General features: G+C 33.3%; 1 protein-coding gene across 1 annotated transcript in view; it reads left to right on the forward strand.

Moving 5' to 3' along the window:
• Positions 1–25,327, forward strand: part of LOC114337267 (uncharacterized) — a 721,645-nt gene that overhangs the window by 79,431 nt on the left and 616,887 nt on the right. Inside the window, exons 14-19 of the mRNA XM_050641250.1 lie at positions 2,724–3,310; positions 11,390–11,685; positions 13,279–13,680; positions 14,737–14,922; positions 17,503–17,681; positions 20,134–20,348. Coding sequence (XP_050497207.1) covers positions 2,724–3,310; positions 11,390–11,685; positions 13,279–13,680; positions 14,737–14,922; positions 17,503–17,681; positions 20,134–20,348 — 1,865 coding nt within the window. The remainder of the gene's footprint in view (positions 1–2,723; positions 3,311–11,389; positions 11,686–13,278; positions 13,681–14,736; positions 14,923–17,502; positions 17,682–20,133; positions 20,349–25,327) is intronic.

The following is a 25,327-nucleotide window of genomic DNA, read 5'->3' on the forward strand; positions in this document are numbered from 1 at the left end:
ATCTAAAGTTGCCTTTAGGTCTGGGTCCCAGTTAAGAGTCCTGGTAAACAGTACTCCTAAGTAGGTCGCAGTCGGGCTGAGAACAAGCCTTTCTCCCATCAATCTCAGTGGGTATTGGTCGTCTTCATTTCTGATGATTTTAGCTGACACAGAAGGGGCGCGAAACACAATTGTTGTTGTTTTGTTCGCGTTCAGCGTGACTCTCCACTTACAACGCCAATCCCCGACCACGTCCAACAGAGCCTGGGCTCTTCTGTGGATGAGTAATGGGTTGTATCGAGAAGTTGTCGTGAGTAGAGCCGTGTCGTCTGCATAGAGAAACAGCCGAGTGCCTGGGATATTTTGGTTTGTGATGTCACTGTTGTAGATAATGTACAGCAGTAGTGCTAGGACTGAACCCTGGGGAACTCCAGTTTGTGGAGTGAAGGGGGTGGACTTTTGATCGCTTATTTTCACTCTGACAGTTCGGTTGTGGAGGTATGAGTGTACAAGTTTGGTAAATTGTAATGGTAGCCCGATGTCCAGAAGCTTCCGAACAAGTCCGTCGTGCCAGACCTGATCGAAAGCTTTCTGCACATACAGGAATGTGGCTATTGCGAATGAACCATCGTTGATGGTTTGAGTAACTTTAGTTGTGAAATCTATTAATGCATGTTTAGTAGATTTACCTGACTGGAATCCATATTGAAATTTTGGGATGATGTTGTGTGTTTCGAGAAAGTTATTGAGCCTTTCTTTTAGGATTAGCTCAAGAACTTTACCCAGAGTGTTTATTAGACAGATTGGTCTGTAGGATTCCACGTCGGTTAGGGGTTTGCCTTTTTTCAAAAGCATGATGGTATTGGCCACTTTCCAAGGAGTACGGAAGTGGCTGTTTTTGAGACATGCATTGAATATTTTAGTTAGAAGAGGGATGATACTCTCAGGAAGTTTTTTGAGGCACCTACGGTTGATGCCATCAGGTCCGGGAGCGCTGTTTTTACCTATTTGGCAAAAGCTCTCCGTTTCCCTGTTTGTGAGGGGGTCCGGTCCATGATAGGATCATAGACTGGAACGTGGTAGTTGAGAGTAACATTTGCTATGTATTCTGTGTGGAGTTTAAACAAGCGATCAAAGTTTGGGTTGTCTGGAGTTTGAAAGTTGTTTTGAAGCGAATTTCTGAATGCTTCAGCTTTCCCTTCTGGGGAATTGACAATGTGATTGTTGACCAACAGATGAGATCGTTGAGAAAGTTTTTGATTAGTTAGGACTTTGAATTTGTTCCAGAATTTACTTCCGTCCCTGTAGTCCAGTTTTGAGGTAGCATCCTCCCACCGGCGAGCCGTTAGGTCGGATATCTCTCTCTTTATCCTGGCACAGATTCGGTTGTATTCTGTTTTGATTAGTGGATTTCTGTTGGCCTTATATTGGCGTAGAAGACGCCTTTTTTGTTGGATTTTGGCTATGATGTATTGTGGAAGTGCCGGTGATGTATAGGTTATTTGTTTGATTGGAATTGCGTGCGTGATAGCCTCGGTGATGAGGTTCTCAATTTGTGTTGCACTTATGTCAATACTATCGTTAGTATCGAGTTCGCAAAAAAAATTTTGTCCTGGTAAAAGGTATATTAGTTTAGAAAGCCCCTATAGGGCTACAAACATAAAAACAAAACGTTTTCGCTCTGTAACAAGAGCATCAGAGCATCGTCAGTATTACAAGCACATGGTGAACCACCCAAAAACACAAAGGTTGAAACCTTTTACAAATAGACTAAAAGTCTTATATAAATATAAACATCCTAAAATCCAAAAGATGCTTAAAATTCCTATGGATGTGGCTTTAGGGCAACATATGACTCCCACAGGTGGTAAGTGGGTTAACTAATTAGGTCATTATGTTATAAGAGGTGACAGGCAACTGAGTTGCCTGTCACAACTTTTTATTTTTTATTAAATTTTTACTTAAAATAGTTACCATTTTTTCTTATAGGTATTACCTCTCGAAAAAACGCTTCAGTACACTGGCTGTTAAAGTGTCACGAACAGGGTATATTTTTGTCTTATTACCCTGGCCTAATTAAAACTTTTTGCATCTTCTTCTTTAGCCCATTTTTATCCAACTTTGGCCATAAGCCTTCCCCAAATCTTTCCATATCTGTCTGTCATTTTCCAGTGAGTTCCTGCAGCTTTTAAAATATCGTCCTTCCATCGCATCTGAGGTCTACCTCTTCCTCTTCTTCCTGTCCACGATCTCCAGTTTTGTATTTCAGAATTCCATCTTTTATCTCCCTGTCTCACATTTTGGCCTGGAAATCTCCACTTTAACCGTATTATATGTTCAGTTACATTTTTTACTTTTGTTTTTTCTCTTGTCCATTTGTTTGATTTTCGGTCTTGAACTTTTATTCCCAACATGGATTTTTCCATTTTTCTCTTTTGTTTATTTCTATTTTGTTTATTTTGGCCTTTGTTAATGTCCATGCTTCTGAGCCATACGTCAGAACAGGAAGGATGCACTGGTCAAATACACGGGTTTTTAGGTATTGTTGTATTTTTGTGCTTTTTAGTATTCATCTTAACTTTCCAAACACTGCCCACGCCAATCTGATTCTTCTGTCTTCTTTGTACTTCAAGAGGAGTGTATACACTTTGACATACTATTTTTTCATCTCCTTGATTCATTTAAGTGAGCACAAAATTTATTAGTCTTTCAAGTAATAATTTTTCATTTATTTTTTATTTTAGTTCCGAATTGTTGGTGAAGCAAAATGAAAACGAACAGCCCCAGAAAAATTTATCATCAAAACGAATATCAAACAATTTATGTTCTTGGCCTGTGATTGACCAGGCGATAGGCCTGAAATTGTGCACCAGCTATGATTTTGTGAACTTGACCAAATTATCCAACATACCTTATTTACTGACAGCTGGACCAGCTAATTTCAGAATATCTCTACACAAAGCTGATCCCACTGCTACTGTGTATTTGTTTGAGTACAAATGGAAACAATCACCACATTCCAGTGTCATATCAGTAACATTTGATACGCCAGGATCAAGAGTGAAGAGACTACTATCCACCAATATAACCCTTGATAAGCAGACTCAAAATATCACTATGCTCATTGAATCCGCTGCAGGTACAGTTGTGGCCTATGGACGATATAAAAATACCAATGATGAAAAGTCTATACATCTCGAGCTGGATATTAACAATATGAAGCATTTTGAGGCTAAAATAGCTCTAGTAAGGTCTCCTCTAAGGCTTGGATCTTCCTACAGACCAGACGTCTATTTAGCACTTAACGGGGAACGAGTTTTTAGTTTTTCAGGTAAGTTGTAAAACATAGTCCTTGTATATTTTATGTCACTTTCCTATTTTATATATTTCTTCTCCATATCGGTCTTATAGTCCAGGACTATAAGGTTTCTGTCGTGACACTTCAACAGCCAGCGTAATGCAATAACTAATGTAAAAATTAGTGTACAAATTTTTATCAAATGGGGATTCTTTGGTGCTTAATTTGTGACAAAAATTTCAAAGCGATTCATTCAGTTGTTTAAATTTCATTCAAATTGTTAATCCCAGAGAGCTATGCATTTACTAGTAATAAATAATTGTGCAAAAGTGTCGTCAATTTTTCCTTATAAACTGTTTAATTTTTTTATATAATAAATTATATATTATGACCTTGAAACAACACCCTGTATATTGAAATTTTGAAAATTTGTTTGCTTATTTTAAAAGAGCATCAAAAACTGCTTTAAAAGGTGCATGTCAAATTTTTGCGCAGATAATTTAATTACGGCAATTTTGAAATCATATTGATTAATTCTGTCAAGGTCACAAGAAGCTGCCAGAAAAATGAAGAACAATCCCAATGTAATTAGAAAATCCATTTGAAATCTTTTAAAACGAGAAAGGAAATGCACCGAACAAAATGGAGGACATTTTGAGCAACTGCTATAATTCAAATATTTTTAATTTATGTTAAATTGTTGAATTGTTTAAATTTTTTTATTAGATATAGCTGTTTTTTTAATTCTTTACTAAATCATTAAAACATCCTCGCAATTCTAATTTTTAATGATAAAGCATACATCTACATACAGCTACAAATCCAGAGAATCCATGAAGCGAGCGTAGTAAACAAGTATTAAGTATTTTTAAAATACATAAGTATTGATTCATTGACATTACATTATTAAAAGTTAATAATACATACCTGATTTTAATCTCAGAGGCGAAAAAATTAAAATGAACCTTTAATCACAGTTTTTTATGATCTTTTAAAATGCGCAGACAAATTTTGAAAATTCCAATATACAGGGTGTTGGTTCAAGGTCACAATTACTTTATATTTTTTTGTTAATCCGGACCTGGATTTTTCTTGTCATTAGTAATTGAGTCGTTCCAATGTGGTAAATAAGTATTGATTATTTTTAAAATTAGTATTTATTCATTAGCTTTAATAGTTTATAACTAAAAGTTAATAATACCTGCTTTTTAATGTCAGAGTCCTTAAAAAATTCCAATAGTCTGGCCGAAAAATGAAAGCAAACCATTAAACTTACTTTTTTGTGCTATTTTCAAATATGCAAACAGATTTTCAAAATTTGAATATGCAGGGTGTTGTTTTAAGGTCACAATTACTTTATAATTTTTTGTTAATCCGGACCTGGATTTTTATTATGGTTAGCATATCGGTCGTTTGAATTTTGAATGAGACATATGTGCACCAAATATCAAAAAAAATATACAAGGTGATTCTAAAGTTATGGCTTAAGAAAGAAATGAGCAATATCGATAAAACACCCTGTAACAAGGTTATAAAAGTCGGCAGGGCAAAAATGTAGTATATCTAGAACCGGCTCGGTGACCTCTATTCACCGTTAAAGTATTTTCGTTTCCCAATGAAACACCCTGTATATCTGGATCTCGTTGGTCCGTTATGACAGTTCCAACATTTTGTGAACTTTTTCAATTTGGATTTTATTTCATTGAATCTCTGCATCTGGATGTGGATTACGACCAAAGACTAAAAAATTGATGTTGTTTAAGTTTATTTCAATCGCCATAATTTCCTCTTCTACTTCGTCAATACTATCAAGCAGAATTTAGAAGCCTTCAATATTTTCTGATAGACTTACTGTACCGTCCTCATAACTAATAATGTAGTTCCCCGTTGATTTTTATTCAATATGCTTAGTCCAGAGAAATAAGGTTTTTGTCGGGACACATAAGCAGCCAGGTTGCAAATGGATTTTTTGGCTACTATAATATATACCTAATACACTATAAATACAAAAATGCCCGTCACAGTTCGGTCGAGAAACTTAGTTATTAACAAATATCGGTCAAAAATGGCAGTTTTTTCGTTTAAATCGCTACAGGTAAAAATAGGGTAATTTAATATCTTATTTATAATATTCTTCTTTTTGTAGATGAGCCAAGGTTTAAAATGGCACTTTTTGAATTTTGGTCCGGTCCTTTTTTGTTTCGGAAAGTGCAAAATAAAACTAAAATTTCAAAAATAAAAAATGTGCTATAACTTTTGCGAAAATGACCTTAAGACTTTCATATTGCACGAAAAGTTGAGTCAAACATTCCATATAATGCACAAAAAATTTTAAGAAGATTCGTCAATTAGTTCAAATTTTATTCAATTTGTTTATCCCAAAAAGATTTTGTTTCGCAATGTTATTGTTCAGAAAATAATAATGACATAGCAATTCTGTGGAAACCACATGGAAGGATAATAGTGATGTTTTTAAAGTATTGAAAAAAATCATTAAAAAGTCGTTTTTATCTCTCCGAAAATAGTTTAGTAAAATAGAGTCATTTTTGGCTTCAAAACAATTTGAATAACTTTGTTAATATTGACTATAGAGTAAATCTACTTTAGGATTTCAAAAGCTGGTATTTTTATACAAATTTTCAGAAAAAAACTTTTTGCCTAGGTTAATTAGGTTCAAAGTTAGTCACTGTTATTATTTAATTCTCCTCTAACAGTGTTAGTTACCATACTACTCCGAAACGGCTTGGCCGATTTTTATAAAATTTTACATGTTTATCCTGTAGGACGTTGAAGAGGTTTTAATCTATTTTTATACCATAAGTTATAAGGGGGGTTGCTTCCCTGACATTTTTTTTTATTTTTTTTTGGACAAAATTATCTACCCTAATTTTGTATGATGTAGAATTAAAAAATACATACAACCGTTAATTTTCATTCTTCTATCACCAACCCCTATTTGTTAATATAGATGTACATATACAGTGCGTCCATAAAGTAACGGATAAATTCATTATTTCGTAAACCGGCGACATTAAGGAAAAATCCCGAAGCAGGTCGATTTTTATTTTTAATTTCCGATTTTTTGGCATATATTTTGGCGTGTCTACTTAAGTTGGAAACATATGGGAAACTTTTTTGTTATTCATTTTACGAAAAAAAGTTATTCTTTATAAAAAGTTCTGCACGCTCTTAAACCTAAGATTTAATCACCAGATATCAAATTTTATCAATATTATACGAGGTATGTCAAAAAATATAAACTTCGTTCAAGAGTAAAGTACCTTTATTTCTCTCAATATCGAAAATTCTTATTATGAAAAGTTGTTTGGAAATAAAAACTAAGATTAAATATGCAATTACATGCTTCTAATTGGAAAAAAATATTATCCAAATTTTTCTCAAATTTATTGATACTAACTTCGTTTTTATTTATTACACATACGATAACTCTTTTATTATTACTTTTACGAAAAAAAGGTATTCTTTATAAAAAGCTCTATATGTCCTAAGACCGAATATGCAACCATCAGATATCAGATTTTATTAATTTTATACGAGGTATGTCAAAAAATATGAATTTCACTCAAGAGTAAAGTACCTTTATTTTTCACAATATTGAAAAGCGTTATTAAAAAAGTTGTTTAGAATTAAAACTACGTTTCAATATGCAATTACATCCTTCTAATTGAAATATTGTGAAATATAAAGGTACTATAATCTTGAGAGAATTTCATATTTTTTGACACACCTCGTATAAAATTAATAAAAGTTGATATATCATGGTTGTGTCTTAGGTTTTAGATCATGCAAAGCTTTTTATGAAGAATAACTTTTTTTCGTAAAATGAATAATAAACGAGTTATCATATTTGTAATATTTAAAAACGATGTTGGGTATCCATAAGTTCGAGAAAAATTTTTTATTTCAATTAGAAGCATGTAATTGCATATTTGATCTTAGTTTTTAATTTCAAACAACTTTCTATCATAAGAATTTTCGATATTGAGAGAAATAAAGGTACTTTACCCTTGACCGAAATTAATATTTTTTGACATACCTCGTATAATATTGAGAAAACTTGATATCTGATGATTGAATCTTATGTTTTGTGACATGCAGATCTTTTTATAAAGAATAACTTTTTTTCGTAAAGTTAATAATAAAAAAGTTTCCCATATGTTTCCAACTTAAGTAGACACGCTGTATATCATACTAGTGACTTCATCCATCTGGGCGTGATGACGTAATCGATGATTTTTTTAAATGAGAAATGGGGTCATGTGATAGTTCAATTGAAAGGGTATTCAATTTTCTATTCACTAATGTAAACCTTAACATAATTATTTATACAGGGTGTTCAAAAAAACATTTTTTTAATTAAAATAATTGAGAAAAAAGAAGAATGTATGTAATTTATTTAATTCAAAATGCGTTTTACTACTGTCAGAAAACAGAAAAAATTTATTTGACAAATAAACATTGATTTTCGCTTAAACGAAATGTTCAAACTGGCAAGCGGCAGGTGGGTGGCAGCTTTAACATTGAATTTAAGCGAAAAACAATATGTATTTGTCAAAGAAACGATTTTTTTCTGTTTTATGACAACATTAAAACGTATTTTAAATTAGATAAATTACATACATTCTTCTTTTTGTCTCAATTATTTTAATTAAAAAAATGTTTTATGAACACCTTGTATAAATAATTGTGTTAATGTTTATATTATGGAATAGAGAATTGAATACCCTTTCAAATAAGCTAGCACATGACCCCTATTCTTATTTAAAAAAATCATCGATTACGTCATCACGCCCAGATGGATGACGTCACTAGTATGGTATATATGCCAAAAAATCGGAAATTAAAAATAAAAATCGACTTGTTTCGGTATTTTTCTTTAAAGTCACCGGCTTACGAAATACTGAATTTATGCGTTACTTTATGGACGCACTGTATTTACATCTATAAAATTCTCCTGTCACAGTGTTAGTTTCCATACTCCTCCGAGACCGCTTGGCCTTTTTTATGAAATTATATATGTATATTCGGTAGGTCTTAGAATCGGTCGTAATCTATTTTTCATATCCCGGAGTGATAAGGGGAGTTCCCCCTAACATTTTGTAATGTTAGGTGGGGTTGTGTGTACATAACGTACTCTATAAGACTAAGAGTACATACAAATTAAAAAAATTATGATCAAAATCCCATCAACAAGTTCCAGCGATATTAATCGCAGCATATGTTTGCAGAATCAGCTTCATTTTTTGAGTGCACGTATTTTAGTAATTCCCCTCCACCGACCACGAATTAATTCCGTTCGGACGCCATTTTTAAAACTTTATTAACCACTCTGTTAAGGTTCAAAGTTTACTCAAACTCTTACACATAACCTATATATCTTCAACTTCAAAATGGCTCTAGTTAGGTTGCTTAATTGTTATAAACAAAGTAGCCGTCAATTAAATAAAAAAAGTGACTAACTTTGACCGTAATTAACCTAGGCGAAGAGTTTTTCTTTGAAAATTCATATAAAGTACCAGTTTTTCAAATTCCATTGTAGTTTTAGCCTACAGTCAATGTTAACAACGTTATCCAAATTGTTTATAAGCCAAAAATGACTCTATTTTAGTAAAATGTTTTCTGAGTGATAAAAATGACTTTTTAATGGTTTTTTTAAATGCTTTGAAAATATGACTATTCTTCTTTCATGTTGTTTTCACAGAATTGCTGTATCATTATTATTTTCTGAACAATAACATTGCGAAAAAAAACCTCTTTGGGATAAACAAATTGAATAAAATTTAAACTAATTGACGCATCGTCTTTAAAATGTTTGTGCATTGTATGGACTATTTGACTCAACTTTTCATGCAATATGAAAGTCCTAAATTCATTTTCGCAAAAGTTATAGCAAATTTTTTATTTTAGAAATTTTAGTTTTATTTTGCAATATCCGAAGCAACAAATAATCGGACCAAAATTTAAAAAACGCTATTTTAAACTTTGGCTCATCTACTAAAAGAAAAATATTATAAATAAGACATTTAATTACCCTATTTTTATCTGTAGCGATTTAAACGAAAAAACTCCATTTTTGACCCTTATTTGTTAATAACTAAATTTCTCGTCCAAACTGTCACGGGCATTTTTGTATTTATAATGTATTAGGTATACAGGGTGTAACAAAAATACAGGTCATAAATTAAATCACATATTCTGGAACCAAAAATAGTTCGAATGAACCTAACTTACCTTAGTACAAATATGCATATAAAAAAAGTTATAGCCCTTTGAAGTTACAAAATGAAAATCGATTTTTTCGAATATATCGAAAACTATTAGAGATTTTTTATTGAAAATAGATATGTGGCATTCTTACGGCAGGAGCATCTTAAAAAAAAATTATAGTGAAATTTGTGCTCCCCATAAAAATTTTATGGGGGTTTTGTTCCCTTAAACCCCCCCAAACTTTTCTGTGCGTTCAAATTAAATTATTATTGTGGTACCATTAGTTAAATTCAATATCTTTAAAACTTTTTTGGCTCTTAGTATTTTTTCGATAAGGCAGTTTTTATCGAGTTGCGGCTTCTTTTTTAATATGTTTACATAAAAATTTTATGGGGGTTTTGTTTCTTTAAACCCCCCAAATGTTTGTGTACGCTCCAATTAAACTATTACTGCGATACCAGTAGTTAAACAAAATGTTTTTAAAACTTTTTTGCCTCTTTGTATTTTTTCAAGAAGGCAACTTTTATCGAGATATGGCTTCTTTTTTAATACGGTTCAAAATATACCTAAAAATGTAAATCATACATAAATTTTCATATTTTTACCAAGTCTCCATAATCGTACTTAACCATATACAAATATGTGGTGGATTTGACAATATTTAAAATATCTCGATAAAAACTGAATTTTCGAAAAAGTACTAAGAGCCAAAAAAGATTTAAAAATATTGTGTTTAAGTAATGGTACTACAATAACAATTTATTTGGAACGTACACAAAAGTTTGGGGGGGTTTAAAGAACTAAACCCCCATAAAATTTTTATAGGGTGTCCAAATTTCACTATAATTTTTTCTTAAGATGCTACTGTCATAAAAATGCCATATGTCCATTTTCAATAAAAAATCTTTAATAGTTTTCGATATATTGGAAAAAATCGATTTTCATTTTGTAACTTCAAAGGGCTGTAACTTTTTTTATATGCACATTTGTACTAAGGTAAGTTAGGTTCAATCAAACTATTTTTTGTCCCAGAATATGTGATTAAATTTATGACCTGTATTTTCGTTACACCCTGTATAGTACCCAAAAAACCCATTTGCAACCTGGCTGCTGAAGTGTCCCGAGCATGGTATATTTTTGCCTTATTTCCTTGGTGTAGCTCTCTCAAGCGCCTTTTTAAATAACTGGTCAGAGTATACCTTGAACGACGTTGGGGACAAAATGCGACCTTGTCTGACTCCTCGTTGTATTGAGATTTCATCGGTGTAGTTATTTCCAATATTTAAGATAGCAGTTTGATTCCAGTACAAATTTTTGATGACACGAATATCTTTGTCATCCTTTCTATTATTTTAGCATCTGCATTAATTTTACTTGCTGTATTTTATCAAATGCCTTTTCTAAATCCACCAAGCATGCAAATACTTCTTGTTTTCGATTAGGGCATTTTTGTAATAGGGTATTAATGCCTGGTTGCACCAACAAATCTTAAGCTACAGCTTAGCCCAGCTCAGCTTATAGATAGGGCTGCTTTAAGCCTGACTTACGTTGTACTATCATTTTCGATTTTTATCTAAGCATTCCACGTGGCAATCTATTGTGGAAAGCTAAAAATTAATCTTAGACTCAATGGTGAAACGCGTATATTTCGTAAGCTTAGCTTAATGCACGTCTTAAACTTAAGATCTGTTGGCGCAACCAGGCATAAGCGCATAAAGTTCCTCCATGATTCCCATGTCATTTCTAAAACCAAATTGGGTATTATCAAGATCTTCTTCGCATTTACGTCTAATTATGTTGTAAAGTATTCTTAGGGAAATCTTAAAAGTGTGGCTCATTAAGCAAATTAATTCGATATTATGTTTACATTATATTATATTTTAGGGTATGTGGATACTATGAGCAAAAAAGGAAGATCCCAGTATACGGTCAAGTTAAAATTCGAAACCAAACGATTCCGATCTGTGCTTTATGGGTATGTCTTAAAAGGTGACACGTCTATTCAAGGAAGCTTAACCAATGACTATCAATTTGCTCATACAAAGAAACATAGGGTATCATTTAATTTCGGTTTGGGGGATAAGTCCCACAAGAAAAATATAGAAATATATTCAGCATTTTTGGGTATACTTTCTAGCGCCTATCCAAATATGAACTTGGATGCTAACGCTACATTCCACGTAAGTATAGATTTGCTAGACATTTATTGTTATTTACAAGATTTAGTCAGTTTTGCGATTTCTATGTCATTCATTCTCATTAGGCATGCACAGGTATCCACAAATTTAATCACACTAACAGTGTGGGAGACAGATTGGACACAATTGCGACAAACATCAAGAATTCTGTCCTTGAAACTTTAGGGAAAAGCAAAAGAGTAAAGAACAAACTATAGTTTGACGATGAATATAGCAAGGAAATTAATAAACGAAGGGACATAAGAATGATGTATATGAATACACATAACAAGAAGAAAAGTGTGCGGCTATAAACATTATAGGATGAAAGAAGAAAGAGTACTATGAAAACAAGATTAGGCAACTAGAAGAAAAGTACAGCCAAGTAAAGACAAAAGGCTGTAAGATTTATTATAACTATATATATTTGTCCAAAGTCTCCTGATCCAGTACCATGGGCAGTTTTAGATCAATCAGTTTTAGATCATGAAGCCCTCATTATTATTTGAGACTTTCTCAGTGAAGATTAGTTACGGTCTTCATCATAAAGATGAATTTCTCAAAAGTCACAGTAGTATTTGTGTGGCTATTCCAATACATAATTGGCGCTCCAAGTATTGTTTGCCTTAAATCTCAGAATGGTCGTAAAGGCTACCGCCGAAATATACCATTCCAGCGGAGGGAAACCTGAGATAGTCTCTAAAGATGAAGTTCCTGTACTATTGAAGGCTCCTGTTATATTTAGAAGCGCTTATCTTGGTAGGATGGTCAGAGATGTTGTACAAGATTGCAAATCCGATTTTCTTCACCAAAGTACTGAGCCATAAGTAACTGTCGTATCACTGATATGTATAAACATATTACATTTGGTAGTTGAAAGACTGATATCACATTTGGTTTCAAACTCCAGGCTTACAGTTCCAGAAGAGTCGTTGAACCCTGTTGGTTATACTTATAATATGAGAGCTGCAATTTAATTTGCAATTCAGGGTTAGCTCTAGATACTACCTCATTGGTTCTTTCATGTTCCTCCCCAAATAATTTCAGCTCACTCAGTCCAGTAAGCTTCCTCTTATTGATGAAGGCTACTAATTTAGTTTTGGAATTCTTCACCAAGAGGTTTTCCTTCTGACACCTTCAGACACTGTATGTAACGAAGAGCATATCGCATCTGATCCGCAAATCTAGGAGAATTTTCTCCTAGTCACAATGTCTTCTGCGAAATCCTGGATCCAGATTCCTTAGTAGTTAAGCACATGAATCATGTCATTAATGATTATATTCCATAATTTTGGTGAGACTAGATCCCCTTGAGGGCATCTTTTAGCTGCCTTAGGTTATGGCACCTTATTCTGCTCAGTTACATATTATATAGAGATTTAAAGATTTCTATGAGTTCATTTATTATTTCCTCTGCACCTCTTTCGTGCACCTAAGAGCGAAATATTTCAGACCAAATACAAGTAAAATAATCAGAGACATATATTTGTTTGGAACTTGATCTAATAACAAATGTAGCTCTAAAATGCACGAGTTCGGGAAATATTTCTATGAATACTATACATTTACTTTTCTAATTCATATATTATCTTTTAGCGAAGCGACTCCCACAAAGATCTAGTATTCAAACTTTATCAAAGTCCGTTACCTAAAAGTCACCCTGATGCTGAAGACAAAATGTTCAAATTTGAAACAGTGGCATCCCATTCATTCCTGGTCGATGGCAGAAGAAAATTAAGAGTCGACACTTCAATCATCCGAAAATCCAGTAATTTAGGCTTGAGAGGAGAATTTACCTATGAAACCTACCGGTCCGATGTTAGTTCTGCTCTGGTGATTCAGTATGGAAAAAATAAAGAAGTCTCGATCACCACGTTCTGGTCGCATCCACGCTCTAATCTCGAACAGATAAAGACTCATATAAATGTCACCATTCCGTCTTTTACTCCTATGATTTTAAGGCTCGAAGTATTAGAAAAACAACCCAAGGATTTCATGGTAATTATTTAAATAAAATCTGTTTATGTTATGAATTCTAGATAGTCTTTAGTAATTTATATGTTATAGATTGAAGTGCGTATCTATAAGTTCGACCGCAGTTATAATGGTCAATATACAGGGTGTTGCTTCAAGGTCACGATTACTTTATATTTTTTTCTTAATCCGGACCTGGATTTTTCTTGTCATTAGTAATTGGGTCGTTCCAATCTGGTAAATAAGTATTGATTATTTTTAAAATGAGTATTTATTCATTAACTTTAATAATTTATAACTAAAAGTTAATAATATCTGCTTTTTAATGTCAAAGTTCTTAAAAAATTCAATATAATTTCAAAATGAAAGTCATAAAATTGTCTGGCCGAAAAATTGAAGTGAACCATTAAACTTACTTTTTTGTGCTCTTTTCAAATATGCAAACAGATTTTCAAAATTGCAATATACAGGGTGTTGTTTTAAGGTCACAATTACTTTATAATTTTTTGTTAATCCGGACCTGGATTTTTCTTATGGTTAGTATGTCGGTCGTTTGGGTTTTGAATGAGACATATGTGTACCAAATATCAAAAAAATATACCGGGTGGTTCTAAAGTTATGGCTTACCAAATATCAAAAAAATATATACCGGGTGGTTCTAAAGTTATGGCTTAGGAAAGAAATGGGCAAAATCGATAAAACACCCTGTAACTCAGTTATAAAAGTCGGTAGGGCAAAAAATGTACTATATCTAGAACCGGCTCGGTGACCTCTATTCACCATTAAAGTATTTCCGTTTCCCAATGAAACACCCTGTATATTGTGAAATGTAAAGGCACTCTTAAGCGAAATTCATATTTTTTGACATACCTCGTATATTGTTAATAAAATTTGATATCTGATGATTGCGTCTTAGGTTTTAGATTATGCAGAGCAGTGTATGAACAATAACTTTTTTTCCTAAAATTGATATAAAAAAGGTTTCTCATATGGTTCCAAATTACGCAGACACACCGTATATGCCATTTCAACTCATATTTATTCCTCCTTTTAAAATCCATTTACTACTTCATATTTCAGATCGACTTTAAGGGTACATGGTTCAGCGGTCATAGCCTCAACGCTGCAGCCTCATATCAGGACAAGAGTGGACCTCTATCCTCCGATCATCATGTAAAGCTTCTCCTGATGTCCCCCTCTTTTAAAGATATCACTGCCGACATGCAATTTTATCGTGACAATGACTTATTGAAGTTCGAGCTCAAGGTAAGCGTACTTGCGGATATATCAATGTTAATGGGGTCAAAACGATTATTTTCGGAATTTAGGAAATAGCAAATAGGGAGAAAGAAGTTATACAGGGGTGGGCATACGTCTGCTGTCAAATTTGCAAGAAATAATTATACAGGGTGTCCAGAAACTCTACCGACAAACGAAGACAGGAGATTCCTCAGATAATTTTAAGACAATTTAACTAAATTCACCTAGTACGAAAATGCTTCATACGGGAGCTAGAGCTCTTTGAAGATGGCGTCTTGTAATTAGTTTTTCTTAAATACATCCAGAACGCTTCTAGTTAGAAAAACGAAAATTGGTACACATATTTATCTTCGAGATATAAATCGATTCCACTTATTGTGAATTTCTAGTACCAGTCATAGGCGTCCGTTTTGGGTGGGGCAACGGTTATTTTCTCACATAACTTTTTTGTCTTTAACTTTTAAGCATTTTTGATAGAGGATTATTAAAGTGTGGGGTATTCTAGTACTAAAAGGTACTTTTGCTTTAAGTCGGTAGGATACACGGTTTTCTAGAAAAATCGATTTGAAAATTTTTCGTTTCCTGAATTTGAAACAAAATTGAAAAAAAAAATCAAAAAAGAACGGTGTATTGTACCAACTTAAAGCAAGAGTAACTTTTAGTACTAGAATACCTCATAATTTAATAATCTAGTGTCAAAATTTTTTAAAAATTAAAGACAAAAAAGTTATGCGATAAAATAACCGTTGACCTATCCAAAACGGACGCATATGACCGGTACTAGAAATTCGCAATTAATGAAATTAAGTCATCTCCGGAATATAAATAAACGTACCAGTTTTCGTTTTTCTAGATAGTTTTTTTTTAATTTTTTTTTTGATATTTAAAAAACGTAAAATTTTCAAATTGATTTTTCTAGAAAACGGTGTATCCTATCGACTCAAAGTAATAGTAACTTTTAGTACTATAATACCTTACATTTTAATAATCCAGAATCAAAAATGCTTAAAACTTAAAAACAAAAAAGTTATGCGATAATATAACTGTTTCCTACCCAAAACGGACGCCTATAACCGGTACCAAAAATTTGCAATAGATGGAATCGATTTATCTCTGGAAGATAAATATGTGTACCAATTATTGTTTTTCTAAATAGAAGCGTTCTGGAGATATTTAAGAAAAACCAGATGCTATCTTCAAAAAGCTCTAGCTCCTTTAGGAAGCATTTTCGGACTAGATGAATTGGGTTAAATTGTCTTAAAATTATCTGAGGAATCTCTTGTCTTCGTTTGTCGGTAGAGTTTCTGGACACCCTGTATAGTTCCAATAAGTACGTATTCAAATTGTTCACATTTCATCTAAATATATACTTCAAATAATGTTTTTCGATCGAATCTTCGATCGAAATCGAGAGATCTTCAATGATGATATCACTCGATTGTTACGCAACGTTTGAGATCTTCAATATTTTCGATCTTCGAGCAAAAACTCTATTCTTAAGAATGTACCAGATTGAGAAATCCATACGAGTAATGCCCGGCCAACTTGGAGGCCACGGTTCGTTTCCACGTCTACACGAAAATGTTGGTTTAGCATAATGTAACTTCATGTAGCTAAACAATTCTTTAAAAAATTACTAATTCGGTCGGGTGAGACCAGTCAGGACCATTACCGATATATCTCAAGTCCTTTGTACCTTTTTTTTTCAAAATTTGCAGAAAAATTATGTTTTTATTATTAGAAAAGCTAGGATAAACTCAGATGACCCCAGAAGTATATCTATAAATGGCAGTGAGATAGAACAAGGCCAGGAAGATATCTACCTATGCCAAAGCCTGAAACTTGATAAAGACAACCAAAGTGCGGACATTACTAGAAGAGCAAGACTAGCATGGCAAGATTTGGAAAGCTTAGTTGGATACTTAAGAACCGCAAAATACCCCAATACTTGAGGGCAAAGTGTTCACCGAGTGCATCCTTCCTATCATGACATATGGATGTCAAACCTGGACTTTAACCAAGGCAAATATGAATAAACTGGCCACAACAGAAAGAGCAATGTTACGTACACGACTGTCAGATAAAAAGAGGAACGACTGGGTAAGGTCAAAAGCAAAAGTCGACGACATAACAAAAAAATTGCCAAACTTAAATAGAGCTTCGCAGGCCAAACTGCTAGACAAAAAGACCAACGTTGGAACGCAGCAATACAACACTGGAGACCTTACGAAAGTAAACGACCAAGAGGAAGACCACAGATGAGATGGGTTGATGATATTAAACGAATAGCCGGAACAAATTGGAAATATGTTGCTCAGGATAGAGACCGATGAAAGGAGTTGGGAGAGGCCTATGTCCAAACGTGGACGATAGAAGGCTAAGAAGAAGAACAGGTATATAGCCTTTCAATGGTATTAATAAAAAATTTCCAAGTTTATGTTCTACTTTCATATGGGTGAGGCCTGAGAGACCTCATCCGTCCACTGAAGGGTTAATAATAATTTTTGCAATTAATATAATTTGTATTTATTAGTTTTGATTTCACATAGGTTTATGCGTTTTTATACCATTAATTTTTATTTTTAGGGAGACATAGACAGGAAGGATACATACGACTATGAAATATTTCTTAAGCATCAAAAGGTTTCTACAAATTACACAACATCTGAAGTTTATCTTAAATATGGCAGAAAATCATACAGCTACTCTGGAACTGTTTATGATGGCGACTACAAGAAAATTAATGCCAATATTCACATTGATCAGTAAGTATATTCTCAAAGAGGCACTTGCTTTTCATAGTGGTGACAAGATGCAGCCCTGTCAAACCCTAAGGAGAATATCAATTGATCCTCAAGTATCTAGGCCAATTATTATATTTCTTGCTGCTGATAGTAGAGATATTGTATAATTCTTAAACCTTTGTCGTCTATTCCAACTCGCCCAAGAGTTTTTATCAGGTTTTGATGTCTAAATTTATTGAATGCTTTCATAAAGTCTATAAAGCACATGTACAACAGATGACTGATATCTCTACATCTCTGAACCAGCACCTGCCGCAGAATAGTGCCTCTCTTGTTCCAAGATTATTACGGAAACCAAATTACGTGTCATTAATTTCTCCTTCAATTCTAGAATACGAATTATAAATAATATTTTGCCAATTCTATTCAAAAATTCTAAAAAACCTGTATAAATGCCCTTTTTACAGGTTATGTTTGAGTGGAGAGTACCTATAAAGGAGTAATAAGCTCTTAGACCCCCCTCCCCCCCTACGTAACGCACTCTAATGGGCGTTTAACTATTGCGTAACGCAGTTTTTGAAGATTTTTGAACCCCCCCCCACCTGCGTTACGTAATACTTGAACGGTCCCTTATCCTTCTTGTAGTTACTTCTATCGGAGGTTGGCTATCATCATAGCTATCCGTACCTTATTGGCGGCTGCTATGAAAAGATCTACTCAGCTCCAACTATACCTATAACTATAGGTTTCTCAGTCAGGAAATTCTTCGTCTTCCTATAGATCTTTTACCCTTAATTTTACCTTGCATTATGAGCCTTAATATCTCATATTTCACACCCCTCATAATGTAGCCTAAATATTCCAGCTTTCTTGTTTTGATGTTTTTATGACCTCGCAATCCTTTTGTAGCCTTCTTCACACTTCTGCATTTGTAACTCGTTGGATCCATGGTATATTCAAAATTCATCTATAGCAATACATTTCAAATGCTTCCAACTTCTTTTATTATCTACTTTTACTTCGTATCTTCAAAGTCGAGAAAACGTAGCATCTTAAGGCTCTTATCCTCAGCTCCAGAAGAAGGTCTCCATTAACAAACATGTTTTTCATATTTATAAATGCATGTCTTGCAATTTTAATGCGTGTCCTGATTTCTCAACCTTGGTCATTGTTTTCATTTACCCATGTTCCCAGATATTTGTAGATATTCACTCTTTCTACTTCCTTCATACTGTATGTTGCTAAGAAATAATCATAAACTTGAGATCCATATTTTATACTGACTTGATGTAATCTATTTACTAATCGTTGTAGTGCTTCTAGACTGTCTGCAAAAATAGCGGTGTCATCTGCGAATCTTATGTTGTTCAAGATTTTTCCGTATATTGATATACCCTGTTCTTCCTTTGATATTGCTTCATTAAAAATAGCTTCGCTGTATAAATTCAATAACAATGGGGATCACAAGCGACCCTGTCTAACACCTTTTTTGATTTCTATATTTTCTGTTTCAAAATTTTCGATTCTGGCCTTTGCTTTTTGATTCCAGTAAAGATTGACCATAACTCGTATACTCCGACTATCCACCTTCTTTTTCTTTTAAAAGTTCTACGAGTTTCTGATGTCGTACTCTCTCGAAAGCCTTTTGATAATCTATAAAGCAGACGTAGAGATCCTGGTTCATATCTAGTCGTCTTTGCGTGAAAACGTTAAAAGCGAACAGAGCCTATTTTGTTCCTAGTCCTCCTCTGAATCCAAACTGGGTGTCATTAATATCTTCTTCTATTTTTTTTTGTCAAGTCTTCCATGTATTCTTTTAAGGAATATCTTAAGTGTGTGTGGTTTATTAAGGAAATTGTTCTGTACTGAGAGCATTATGTCGCATGTAATGACTTTGGTAGTGTTACAAAAGTGGACAGCAACCAATTCTGAGGTACTACTCCTGTTTTATATACGTTGTGTTTCTTGGTCAATGCATTTAATAAGCTCAGTGGTTATATGATTTGGGCCTATTGCTTTTGCGGACTTTGCACTTCTAATTGCCTATTCTAATTCGCACATTATTATTTTCGGCCCTATTTGTTTCTGTGGTTCTTCTTGTCTATTATTGTCGATGCTCAAGCAGTTTTAATCATTACTGAAGTAGCTTTAAAAATTCGTGTTTTATAGCTTATTTCTAGATAATGTCTGATACAGTCGGAAAAATGAAAGAATACCCATGAACGAACATATAAAACACGCTGTATTTTCCAGTCACCGTGTCACAAAGAAAATTTTCCAGTGCAAGTACATGTAACAATAATTATTACATGTACTTGCGCTGGCCAATCTTTGGTCTGACACGGTGACAGGAAAATACAGCGTGTTTTATATGTTCGTTCATGGGTATTCTTTCATTTTCCTACTGTAGTTTCTTTTATACTACTACCATCTCTGTCGTGATATCTCTCTATAATATATTTTCTTATTTCAGATTACGAGATATTGTATTTTCGGTATACGTGAATAATAAACCTTATGACAAAACCTTAGAGTTTGAAATGAATTGGGATTCTAATAGAGATGCCAGTCAGAAGATTATGATAACTGCCAACTACAAGAAAAATGCTGCTTTCGACTATACTGCGAACTTTATTATTACTTACCCAGGTCGAGGTATTAGAGGCGATTATAAATTTCTAATAGATGGTAAGTAAATAAACGCAAATAATTCCCGTAATACTCCGGTAATCATCATCACGTAGCGTTACAACCCTAGGTAGGTCTTGGCTGACTGTACAACTTTTTCCAATTTTTTCGGTCTTCCATCAACCTAGGGTCAAATGGAATGTTCATTTTCCGGAGATCTGCTTGGGTGTTATCTTTCCATCGCATTCTGGGGCATCCGAGTGGTCTTTTGCCTGTAGGAATCTCCTCCCATACCAGTCTTACAAGTCTCTCGTTATGAAGTCTGTGCACGTGGCCTGCCCATCTTAGTCGCTGTGATTTGATTTCTTGGACAATATGGGGGGCGTCATTGTAGAGTGCCTTTAATTCGATATTGGTTCTGATCCTATACTGTTTTATGGTGATGTCGTGGTGAGTTGCGAAAATATTTTTAAGTAGTTTCGTTTAAAACTTTCCTTAATAGTTTTGTGGACTGCGTTTTACTATTTGTTCGGTATACCTTGTGGTCCGCACGCTTTTCGATTTTTTAAAGTTTGTATTGCATCTTCAACGTCCTATACTGTTATTCCTTCGTCTTCATCGTATTCTACTCTATATATTGTTATAATGGTATTTATGAATTGAGATCTTTTCCAGTCAGAAGTTGTGAATAATGTTCGATCCAAGATCTTTCTTCTATTAAATCTATTCTACTCGTTTATTTTGTGTTTGTTCTCAGGTTTTTTTCCGATTTTCATGCTTTTTTTTATGTTGTTGACCCTATATATTTGTTGAGCTCTTCGCATTTACTTTCCAAGGATAAAGTTATTGCTTTAGTTATTAGATTTTTCACTTCTCTTTTTGATCTTGCATATGTTCGTCTATCATCTGGGTCATTTCGTTGCAGCCACTTTTGTTACGCTAATTTCTTGTTGTGTTTTGTATTATCGATGTTACTTGTCCACTATAATGGAGTCTCCTTTTTGGCCCTTTGGATCATGCGAAGCATTTTTATTATCTTAGGTATTCTGAGTTGAGGAGCAGATCAGGTTTGTTTAATTTTAGTTAAGCCGTAACTTATAAAAAAAATGATGTTCAATTAAATGTAATAAGCAAGAAATAGTTTCAAAAACAAAATAGAATATAATAGTGATCCAACAGAGTTGTCCTCAGTGTGTCTTGTTATTCTGTATATTATATTCGTAATAGTATTATGTAGGTTGCGTTTAAACTCTGAAACTGAATAAAGCTAGTTTTATTGGAAATGTTTAACGTTTTAGCCAAATTAGATGGAAAACGAGTAGGGCAGTAATGGTTTCTTGTTTTATCCGGTCACTTTTATGTTTTTCCAATGGAAAATACATATAAACAAAATAAATAAAGCCCATAAACTTCAAATATTATGTCTATTCGCATAACCAAATTTTGATATAAAATAGCAATGCTTTTAGTTTCATTTTCATGTATTTATTACAAATGTATGATTAAAAAGACAATTAAATATTTAGAGCTCTATTATCACTGTTAAAATATCAAAATAATCCAAAAATAGAGATAATTGCGAAAATCCATTATTTACTTATTAATTTGTGGTGGTTAAACTGATAAATAACCACAATAAAAACAGTCAAAATTTGTGTATTTAGCTAAACACGTCTATTCCACAGGTCATTCCATGGACTATGACAATGCCACTGTTTTTCAGCATGAAAATAACAAATTTAAAAGGGGATTTATTAAAATATCTTACACTTTCCTTACTTTTAATTTTCTTCTGATATCTTCGCTACGTCTTTTATCAGTTCTCCTAGCTCCCACGAATTTTCTTAAACATCTCATTTCCGCGGCTTGCAATATCTTTTCTTGTTTGTGGTAAGATACAAAAGATACAAAATTCCTCAATCCTGCCAAATAACCCACACTCAACGGAGTACAGGTTGCGTCCATGTGTAGGCCAAATTTATTTTCACTATCTATCTTTTGAGCATGCGTTCAGTACAATACTGAATTTTAAATAAAAACAATCATATTCAAATTAACAATAAGAGAAACATAACAAAAACAACAACGTAAGAGAAATGAGAAGTTCGAGATCTAAACAATACATCTGAAATTTCTCTTGGAACCACTTTTGGTCTTCTTCTTAAAGTGTCTATCCGTTCCGGATGTTGGCGATCATCATGGCTATCTTGACTTTGTTTACCGCAGCGCGGAACAGTTCAGTGGTAGTCGTGTTATACCACTTCCGTAAATTTTGAAGCCAGGAAATGCGTCTTCTTCCCGGTCCTCTTTTACCATTTACCTTCCCTTGGAGAATCAGTTGGAGAAGGCCGTAACGTTCTTTATTTCTCATTATATGTCCTAGATATTCTAATTTTTTTTGTTTTGGTGGTTATGAGAATTTCACACTCTTTCCCCATTCTACGGAGGACTTCCACATTAGTAATTCGGTCAACCCAGGATATACGTAAGATGCGCTTATAACACCACATTTCGAAAGCTTCGAGCCGATTCATAGATGCAACAGTTAGTGTCCAAGCTTCCATTCCGTAGAGCAGAACTGTGAATATGTAGCATTTTCAACAGACGGTATTTTGTTTTTAATGGTATGTCTCGACTGTTGAAAATGGGTCTCATTCTAAGATATGCTGCTTTCGCTTTTATTATTCGCTGTTTAATTTCTGTTGAGTGGTCCCATTGGCTATTTAAATTCGTGCCCAGATATGTATATTGCTCAACTCTTTCGATATTCTGTTGGTTGATTGTAAGTTGAGCGTTTAACTGGTTTTTTATTAATTGTCATAAATTTGGTGTTTTTATGTTAAGAGTTAGTCCTTATCTGTTGCTAACTTCTGTTATACGATTTATTAATATCTGTAAATCATTCAGATTATCGCCAAAAACTATGGTGTCATCTGCATATCTAATGTCAACCATTCACCATTTATTAATACTCCTTTCGCACAACCGTCTAAAGCTTCCTTAAATACCCATTCAGAAATATTGAATAGGTATCACTTTCTGGTAACATCCTTAATCTTTGCCTTTTACAATTTATAAGGTAAGAAGACGACGAATAAAGGAGAAGAAAGGGACTCTACAGTATGCAGTCACATTCCGTCTATTCGTCTAGGAAAATTCCAACCAAAGTTGATTCCTTGTACACAAAATATGACTAAAAAGAAAATAAAAAACAGCTTATGTTTCATTTTGGTTCAGAGATTATCCACCATCACCATACATACGTTTCGACCTCTCCAGACGTCTTCAATGGGGCTACATGTTTCTCTGAACCGAAATTAAAAATAAGCTGTTTTTGAAAAAGTATAAATTTGTGAAAAATCGTTATATTCTAATTTAAATCATCAATACTACTTTATCGCACACTTGCTTAAATAATACAATTACAAGTATTCAGTTAAGTTTCAGATATCGAAAAGCGATGAGTAATTTCGAATTATTAGTTTCTCATTTTAAAGAGCAGTTTAATGAAACGCTTCGTAAATTACTATCGCGTAAAGTATCAAAAATACGTTTTGTATGAATTCAATACAGTACAGTGAATTTTTCAAATCAGTGAAAATAACAAAGGCAGGAAAATCTCGAACGCTATTATTGCATCCGCCTTTAAAATGGTTTGATATTTGCGTAGTTGTGCAGTGTTGATGTCAAAAGAATATGAAATGATGTATCGATTTCGATAAGGATGCGTGCTGTATCATTTCGTGTCAAATTTGTACTCGAAAGGCTTCCAAAAATAGTGTTATACCAATTATATTGTTCTAAATGATACACTGAAACATTTGCGAGAACTGTTAAACAAGACAAGAATTGAGTTGAACATGAACGAGACAAATGGGTATAGGGATTGTACTGAATTGGGGAACAGTAGGTTTCCCAGTCTTCATAATTATTAAATTTGAATTAACACGTTAGAAATGTTACACCCAAAAAGAATAATTTCTTGAACTCAGTTTTTTGACACCATGGTAGATTTACATCAAGAATGAAACGATAAAGTTAGCAAGAATTTTTATTAACATATGATCAAACAAATTAGTGTTTGGTTATCCCGTAGCTGAATACACTCATGTACACGTCTAGGCATTAAAAAAATAAGATGATCGATGTCTGCTTGTGGTACCTCGTTCCAAGCAACTTGAACTTCGTGAATTAATTGTGCCAGGGTCTGTGGAGAATGGTGCAAAGTGGACAGTCTCCTTTCCATCATATCTTATACATGTTCGATAGGATTTAAATCCGGTAGCTTCTTAGCTTCTTGGAGAAAGTTCATAGTTCGACGACATGTATGGGGTCGATGCCGATAAGAGTGTAAAGTGGTTTATAAGTAAAGATCGGATTTATAGGCAACAAAAATTGAAGAAAAAGGCGCCTATATAGGCAAAGATTTTTATTTAAAAAGGCAGGAATATTAACATTTAGGCAAAATATAGGCAATAAAGGAATATAACTTATTATTTATAACCACTTAAAATTTTATCATTAATAGAAACAACTAAATGTTTTTCAATATTTTCGGTCTTAAAGCTATGTCTTCGATCACTTAAAATTAATTTGTACATTGAAAACGAACGTTCGACATCGACAGATGTAATTGGAGCATATTTCAGAGCGGATAATAAATCTGGCATAATTTGTAATTCCTCGGAAAATGTCCCATTCAAAACTTTAGCAACATTAGACAAAAACGAAAAACCTTCATTCTTGTCGAAAACATATTTCATTTTTTTTTAAATTAATTGACCGTTACTTCCAGGTGCCGATTTAATTTTCGTCTTTAAATTATCTATTAATTTTACTGACGCACATAAATTTATCTCTTGTTTTTCTAATAAGGTAATTGTGGTAACTATTAATTTATAATTTTCATCGATATAAGTGAGTTCCTGTTTCAATTTGGGATTTTTTAATATTTTTTTTGTTTCTCGAATGGCTTCGGAAATATCATCATCAAATTCTGACATAACTAATTCTATTTCATTGCAGTGTTCAAAGTAAAA

Source organism: Diabrotica virgifera, chromosome 10, assembly GCF_917563875.1.
Source record: "Diabrotica virgifera virgifera chromosome 10, PGI_DIABVI_V3a".
NCBI classification, from domain to species: Eukaryota; Metazoa; Arthropoda; class Insecta; order Coleoptera; family Chrysomelidae; genus Diabrotica; species Diabrotica virgifera.